This window comes from Gavia stellata, chromosome 1, assembly GCF_030936135.1.
Source record: "Gavia stellata isolate bGavSte3 chromosome 1, bGavSte3.hap2, whole genome shotgun sequence".
In the NCBI taxonomy this organism is placed as follows: Eukaryota; Metazoa; Chordata; class Aves; order Gaviiformes; family Gaviidae; genus Gavia; species Gavia stellata.
The window spans coordinates 16136528-16145470 of record NC_082594.1 but is presented as its reverse complement, the minus strand read 5'-3'; the positions used below and the strand labels follow the sequence as shown (position 1 = coordinate 16145470).

At 36.5% G+C, this 8943-nt stretch overlaps 1 protein-coding gene across 1 annotated transcript in view; it reads right to left on the bottom strand.

The window, feature by feature from the left end:
- Window positions 1-4649: 4649 nt before the first annotated feature.
- The window catches only part of DYNC2H1 (dynein cytoplasmic 2 heavy chain 1), a 188316-nt gene continuing 184022 nt past the window's right edge, over window positions 4650-8943 (bottom strand). The window contains exon 89 of the mRNA XM_059824850.1: window positions 4650-4830. Coding sequence (XP_059680833.1) covers window positions 4672-4830 — 159 coding nt within the window. The 3' untranslated portion in view covers window positions 4650-4671. The remainder of the gene's footprint in view (window positions 4831-8943) is intronic.

Here is an 8943-nt window from a genome sequence, read left to right as displayed (position 1 = left end):
CTTAAAGAGAGGCATTTCTTGAAACACATCAATTTAGTGAGCTCTGCTATAGCCAGCTTCAGTGGCTGAAATGAAAACAAGATATAGGAAACAGTGCTGAGTTATGCAGCCTCACACACAGCAGGCGATGAGCTGAAGTGAAGGAGGATGGCCTCTCAAGCAGCAGAGTTCCCAAGGAAGCTTCTCATACGTGAAGAACTCAAGTGCACTCATGAAGTTGTACACCTTCAAAGGAGAATGCACCATAAGGACTCACAGAGGGTGAGCTTGTTTTCTCAGATGTGACCCACTCTTTGTTTGTCTTCAGACTCTTCTACATGTAGTTTCTTTTTCACACTTTTCATTTTCAAAGGATTAAAAATGTAAAAATTAAAAGGATTAAAAATTGTATATGTAATACTTCCTATAGGAATTTCTAGCCCTAGTCAAGCCTGCACACTTCTAGTATGGTAACCAATATTAAGTAGAGTTTAAGTAAACCCATTTTTGTTGATGAAAGACAGTCTATCAATCAGTCTAAGAGGTCCTATAATGATTCATATTTGATGCTTTTGAGCATGGAGTTCAGGTTTTTTTCCCCCTTCAGCTCTAACAATTATATAGCTGTTTTGGGAGAAATTACTGCTCTTCTGAGTACTGCTGAAATAAAGAAATGGAGGGGAAAAGGCTAATCTGCATGACCAGTTCTTGCATAACTTCCTTTCCACTGCAGTGTTCGGATTTCAGTGAAATTCTAAAAATGTTCTGGAAAAAAAGTCTTAAATCGACTCTACAGTTTTCCCTTATCACTACAACAATTTGAGGTATTCTATCACAATCATAGGTCTTGTTTCTGAAAGGTAGTTTGTCTCAAATAATAACAAAAGGTGAGTCTGACTCTTCAACAAACATGTATTCTTCTGTTTGGGAACATAGCATGCTCTGTGACAGTAGACTTGCTGTGAACTTGCTAAATGCACCAAACAGCACGTCTTCCAGCAGATGACAGCACCAATACCTGATGAATACTTGATTGCTATGAAGTGTAAAAGGAAGAAACTGTTCCTTCTAAAATATAAAATAAATGCATTTGTAAAAAAAAAATAATTATTTGTATTTTAAACACAGCTATTACTGCACAATCATCTTCATTGTTTTCAAAGGTTTTATTATTCTTTACAGTTTTTTTCACTTTGCATTTTGTCCCTTTGATTTCTGTTGATAATTTGCACTTGCTCAAGATATGCCTCTTTCTCAAGTCTTCAAAAGAGGGTGTTTACAGAGTAGTAATATGTGTTTTCTAACATCTCTTTATATATTTTAGTCTTACAAGTTTCTATACCCTTGAAACTGAATAGCAGAACAGATTTGTTGACGCACTAGTCAGACCATTAAGGCATTTCTGATGTTTTTATTTCTTATGTTTCCTGATTCATACTTCTGCATGGCCTATGCTTGTGATACAGCTGCACTTTGGTGGTAATAAACACTCTACAGTTCTGTCTTTTACTTCAGGAAATATCATTCCTATGATATATAGTAGTAGTTACCTGTAGTATCTTTCATTTAGATTACAACACTGTGCAAAAAGAAAGCGCATCATACAATGCATACAGACAATAAACATCAAGGAACACATGAGAAGTAATCTCTTTTTCCTCTTTAGGTCACCTGGGAGCCTTCCAAAACATCAGGGTTATGACCAGAGTCATGAGAAGGAAAGATTAGTGAATCACTTAGTCAAAGTAATTATCAAACATACTGCTTAATACACTGTGAACATAATTCACAGCTCTCAAGTGTTTTGTGATGATAATATTACATCATTAAAAATCTACCAGATTTCAAGCTGCTGAACGAGCTTGAGATTTACTTAAATCAGTTTTTTGTCCTGTGCTAAGAATACAAACACATCAAAGACACCTAGGAAGAGAGCACCTTTCACGTTTGTAACGTAGATCAGTCTAGATGAACTCCCAAAGGACTTCTGCCCAAATAAAAATCTAATTCAGTGCTCTAGTTATAGCTAAACATTAAGAGGGGTTTTTTCATATCACTCACGGGAGGACTCAGAAAGAGCAGAAGCAAGCAGACAGTTTTGGTAATGCGGAAGGGCTCTAAACCAAGAGGTGAACCAAAGGAGATTTAATCAAGCTGGCTAACAGTACTTTCTACTCACGGAAAGAAGGCTCTCTGACAAAAGTGCATGAATGCATGTCCTGAAAACAAAACTCTTGATGGTGTGAGCTGAGAAATGTTCTGCAGTCCTAAATCTGAGGCAGTAGGAGATGATAGACACAAGAGGTAATGGACCCCCACAGCAGAGATAGGCCAGTTCTGAGGCGTTAGGATACAGACAAGTTACCGGTAAGAAATTGAATCAGTTCCTGACCCTGAAATAGAAATAAAGATAGTGTGGTAGGTCTGGAGGAGTCTCTTTTATATCTAGGTTTTGTGATAGAGTCAATATCTGTATATTAATAGAAGCAGCAGAGACTTCCTAACTAAATATATAAAAAGAGAAGACTTGAAACTAGAGGTTTTAAATAATATTCATATTTACACTTGGCAGGATGGAAGGCATCTTTGAAGCTTACAGTTAGGAGAGAAAAAAAAACCTAAACCAAACCAAAACATAAAAATCCCCACAATGTTCTACTAACGTTTTATTTCAGGGTTTCTACAACCCGTTACAGTAGATTTTTATTTCCCGTAACAAGCAAGACTGGTCATCAAAACTACCACATTTCTGGTTTCTACTTTCTGTGCAAGGTAGGTTAAAATATGATGTCTATTTTCCAGACATCTTTGCCCTAACATAGGTAGTTATCTGAATATCTGTATTTCTCTACCTGTCCACAAAAGAGAAGCTGGAACTAGTGGGAGCCAATAAATCCCTCAGTTTTGAGAAATACAAAACCTAAAATCCAGTCTGCTTTATGGAAACATGTTGGATCCAAAAGGAAAGGTTGCCACATGATCTTTACATGTGCCTAAGGGAATTGAAAGCACAGTTGCTCTCAGTAAAACTTGTTTCTTCTCCCAGTGATGTTTTACCAAGAAAGCCTAGTATGACAGAACACTTTCTCTGGACAAGTCACCCTCTAAATCCTCACAGAGCTTGTACATGCATTTATACAAGTGCTTTCTGTTCTGTTGGAAACTTTCTCATTTTCCTCCAAAATTTTCTTCACAGACAACTATTTTCCAAGTTTGTGACATTTTTATTCTTCAGTGAATCAGAGCCAAATGTATAAAGGAAGATGAGACAATTATCTGAAAACTATCAAGTAAATCTATTCTGCTTTTAGATAGGATTCAATTTTAAAAATGTACGTGCACTTGTATCAAATTATTTTAGGACATCTTTTTATTAGAAGAAGAACTAAAATGGAAAACTTTTCAAATAGAAGACAAAAGACCACATTTAAGGGATGAACAATACAGCAGAACAAAGAAAAAGACTCTTCAGGAAGCTAACCTGGAGATGTGGCCAATCTTTTCTCTGCTTTCCTTCTTCCTCCCTCAAACCACCAATGAAAAATACCAAGCAAGTGAAATATAGTCTTAAGTACTACTTTAAAATAAATATAAAATCTATCAGAGGTATCAGAGCCAAGACATCTATTTTGTTTTCTAAGCAAACCAAGAAAGTGGTTTTATGCTTTCGGCTTTTAAAAATACCTTCATGAGGTGACTCTGTAATTGCAGTTAAAAATTAGACACTTTCAATTCTTATGCTGAGACTTCATCATTCTTCAGTAATGCTGCTTCCTGCTGGATTTTGGGTTTCCTGCTTCTTTTGGGATTTTGTCTAACTGCACACCAAAGCTCTGGCAGCATCCCAACATGATACATCATGAATCAGTGAAATCAAACTTGAGTATCTTGCACTACGAACAAGACCCCAGGGGTCTCTCACATCACAGAACAAAACCACTATTATCTCCCTCTGTTAATCACTTAACAACTGGGTGAAAACCTCTTTTGTTTGTCTAAGGAATTGTTTGTCTATCTTGGGCATTTATGTGCACATTATTACTGGAATTTAGTATAGTTTCATAAAACATTTTTTTCAGTAACTTCTAGATAACAACCATGATGGTAGTCCAACTGAATTTGTAACTCCACATGAAGTTTATGAAGCTCCTATTATTTACTACCAATACAAAGACATACGATTACAAGTAAAACATTAAACAGACTGAAACATTTATCCTCATTTTTGTATTTCAGTAAAACATTCAATTTCCATTACAACAGGTAAGTTTTATCATTTTATTTGATTAAGTAACGGAGGCATAAGAATAACAGTTCAGAAAGGATAATGAAAAAAACTGATCAAAGAAAAAATGCTGACTTTGAATTTATATTCAATATTTATGGGAAAACATAAGAAATTTCAGCAAGTCTGAGAAAGAAATACAGCACTTTACAATCCAGAGAAACAACCCAAATTAACAGTTTGCTGAATAGTGCCATGTTAACTTTTACAATATCCCACAAAGATACAATGAAGTTCTATTCAAGTAGAATTAATTTTATGTACCTTAAAAAAATATACAAGGGAATTTATAAACCATTGTTTTAAAAATGTATAAGCAATGACTCTAATGTTTTCTTTTAACAAGAAACAACTGAGAAGTTTAAATGATTCTTAACTTCAGGAGTTTAATTTAATGCAGTTTCAGATTACTGATTTTTTAAAAATAAAGCAGCGCCACACTGAATCCACTGGTCTTGGTTTCCTCCACAAGGTACATCAATATTTGTCACCACACGGTCTCTCTCCACGCTAGTGTAGACTGGTAAAGATATGCATTCCTCTGGAGAATATGGACCATATGCATCCTGTCAACAAACAAGCACTTAGTTATCACTTAAACAGACAACAAAACATGAGAAAGGAATAATCTCCAATGATATGGTATCTAAAGCTGCAACCTAAGATACAGTTTAGACACTGCAGCCTTGGACAGGCAACTCTTGGTCCAGGCTACAAAGGAGGAGGATAACTAAGAAAGCAGAGACTTCAGAAAATTCGCTAGACCACTCCGTAACTAAGCTTCTGCTTTTTCTCTCCAGTTTGTTAAACTGACAACACAAGAAAGTATATAATAGGGGTGATCCTATGAACTACATATCAAAATCTTCGTTCAGCTAAAACCCCCAAAGATTACATGTCAAAAGCTTCTGCAAACCAGGGTCAAGGGAAGTGACGAACAGTTCCCGGAGGGGAGAAGGCCCCTGGGTGTAGGAGATCAGTGCGCCAGTGACCTTGAGCTGATAAACACATCTATAAACTGAGGTCATTGGAAGAAAGCCGGGAGGAAAAAGGGAACTTAACAGGGTAGAGAACAAACGAAGGAGTGAATAGCTTGTGTAGCCACAGCCCATGAAATATTGCCTGATAACAGCTATAAGCCAATTAAAGAAGCAGAAGAGGCGCGTGCATTGTGCGTGCATCACGTATGATCAGTTGAGAAGGTATAAAAGGAAATGTTGCAAAACAATAAAAGTCTCCTTTTACCATCGACTGGAGTCCATTTTTCATTCCCTCACCTGGGGAGCACCACTGCTGTACTGCGGGGAGCTGCTAACCGGGGCAGGCTGGAGCCCTGGGGCAGCAGTGCTGGCGGCAAGCCCTGCTGCCTCACCTCCTCTGCCCTGCCGCATAACCCTGCTGCTCCTCCTCTAACCCAGCCCCAGTTGCCATCTGTGTCAGGGATACTTGCAAGTGGGATACTTCAGGAACCGCACCAAAAAAAAAATAATCTTACCCCACACTTTCCGGGCTACTTCATGGATTTAAACAATGTTTTCTAACCTCAGTGAATCCAAATATAAAAATTGTTCTCTGATACAGAGAGAGCGCTACGGTACTTTATATTAGAACCTCACTTAATGCAGGATATTAAAAGAAACCCAGAAGCATTAACCACAATTCAGTTAGACCAGGACTTAAAACACACAAACAAAAAGCCTAAATTCCCTAGCACTTTCCATATATACTTCTAGCACTTCAAGATATGCAAGCATATGTAAAAAGTTACATTATTAGTAAAAAAAAAAAACAGGTTTGATGACTTTTTGATTTTTTTTTTTCCTAAATGCCTTTGATAGTCATACTGATCACAGTTGCAGTTGGGGTTCTTTAGCACTTCTGGAAAACAGGCTAAAAGTGCCTAAAAAGTGCCTTAATAGGAAATTATCAAGTTAACTTCAAGCATTCAGATTTGAACTGAGTGCTTTGAACTTCTGGCTGAATTCATTTATAATTTGTATTCTTCTATACATGTACTTTCCTACTGCACCGCATTAGCAGTACTACTATTACAAAAATTACAATTATACTGTAAACACTACTTAGGGAAGGACCTTGGTGGAGCCACGGCTTTACCTCTCAGTCTGTATCCCAATGAGCAAGCAATGCTCTACTCTGAGAACAGCAACAGCTCCTCTCTGCTTTCTGTACTACGAACTGTGTGCGCCTTGGACGTAGTTTCCTCCTAGGACTTTGCACAGGGCATCGTCCCTATGCATGACTCTAGAACTGAGCTCAAAGACTCAGTCTAGACTTCCCACAGCATGTAATTTGGGTTTCAACCCGTGATGTATTCTTTTAGTGTAAATAATTCAGGGTTTGATTCAACTGATATATAGTAAGGCATGTTTCTCGTCACACTCAAAATCTCCCTTCCTGTCAACAGGAAAATGTCAGAAGATTTTCAAGAATCAAATAACAAAGCAGCACACTCGTCAGAAAGGAATTTGAAACAAAAATGAGGGTCTTTTTAATGCAAATTACATCAAACGTGAGTTAGCGAAGCTCCAATATTAGAAAATAACTAAGAACAGGAAAAAAGGAAACATGCAAACAATAACTGTCTCAAGCACTTTGCCTTGCGTGTCAAGTGTAAGCCATTTCTGAAGAATTTTGTTGTTCCTTTTGAAAATCAACTTCCCATGTCTTTTGACCATCAGTGTTCAAATCCTCACAGAAGGTCTGTGCACTGTAAGAGTTGCATACTCTTTTTTGAGCATTGCAGCATTTTGAGGGGGTTGTCTCAGAGAAACCCTGTAGGATAATCTTTTTTTTTTCCAGAGAGTTCACTTTATTTTAGTTTGGTTGCAAATTACTTCAAAGCATTGCATTATAAATATACAGATTTTTGCTCACTAGATTTCATAAGAGATATGTATGAGGAAAAGAAAACAAATTCAAAACCTAAGAATCCTAAGAGAATATGTTTTACTTCATGCACTCTTCTCCTAAGGAGAGGATAATGAGGTAAGGGCAAGTGCACAGTGTCGCGATTCTGCCTTGGTTTCTGAGCACAGTCTTTGTGGTCAATTTTTACAGTGAAGCCCATAGCAAAACGACTTAAGGGCAGAGCAATTCAGAAATGCTCTCCTTAGAGATACTTTATATTTAAAATCTGGGCAGTTGACAAGTTTCGGCCTGTGTTTTAAAAGAATTGTATTTTTTTCTAACACAAAGACTTCAGTTGCTATTCATTTCAAATATGAAGTACGTTGGAAGAAGTTTAATTCACTGATTATTGAACTATCTCACGTCTATATTTTATAGATAAAGCTCTCTGCTGATGTCACATATAAATTCTGGATCTTATCTTTGAAGTTTAAAGAATATAGACTACCATTCAGAAAAACACTTAAGAATATTTTATCTCTAACACAAGATGGAAGTTTTTCAGAACAAAGAGAGGGTTACTTACAATCCTCACTTTCAGTGTGCATAAGATAAACATTTGGCATTACCATGTAAAACCATGTATATTACCATCCTCCCCCCACACTGAGTCTATGTACAAAGATGTCAGGCAATTCCATATTTATCCCACGTACCACCTTTCAAGTAAATTAGAAATCTGTTTATTTCTCTGAACAAAACAAACCTTGTAAACTACTAAAGAACTGAAAAATCTTTTACTGGTCAACTTTGTAATACGTTTTGTGGTGTTTTTTGGTTTTTTTTTTTAATTTTCAGGATTTTCTTTCCCATCAAAGCTGGGAGCAGTAGTGCAGATGCTGGCTAGTATTTACTTGTGTGTTCAAAGTCTAAATCTTGACCACTATATTTCTAATGCTGTACTATAATATAATGCTATACTTCCAGTGCTGGAAATAACAATAAGAGAAATAAAAAATTTGGGATACAGTAGTGTGTTAGCAATGGAGCTCCTTTCACAATTATCTATCACAATATACCACAAATCCCATCATTGCCATAATTTATGATAATTAACAAACACAATTCTAACTGAAATTTCAACTACTTGGGTCCAGTGAACTTTTTTCTTTAACAGTCTTGTAACCAAACGTAGCCTTCTCCAGAGAGAACTCTGCAGAGTTCTCTAGGTTGCCAAATAACAAATTCCTCCAACTAATAAATTCTTTTTCTTGATGAGTTAATGGCTACAGGACAGGACAAAAGGTGACATTATTTTTCTTTTTTTTTATATAGACCTAATTTTATGTATTGTGATAAAGAAGTAGAAAAAACCTGCATCCACCCCTATTTCTCACTTTCTACATTTACACTTGATTTTTGGCATAAAAGCCTTAATATATTTTCTTTTAGATCTGTGTGTGGGATTCTTCTCACCTGACTGTCCCAGAGTTAGCAGTGTAGGCTGTCTCTAGAGTCACACATAGACAGAGATTTACCCTGGTTACCTTATTATGGGATAGACTTCCTGAGATGCCTATCTTTTACTGAGACCAAAGAAGGAGCTAAGGCAACTGAGTCATACCAGACAATTAACTTTTAGACAGCTAAATTTAGACGAGTTGAATTCTACAATAAGCTTCCTTTAGTTATAAGATTGTAAGTACATGCATTTGTAATTCCTACACATCCTTGAATAATTTCTATGTAACTTTTTGCTTTATTTATCAGAGATTGCTATTATAATTGGAGAGCAGAAGCAGTAACAATCT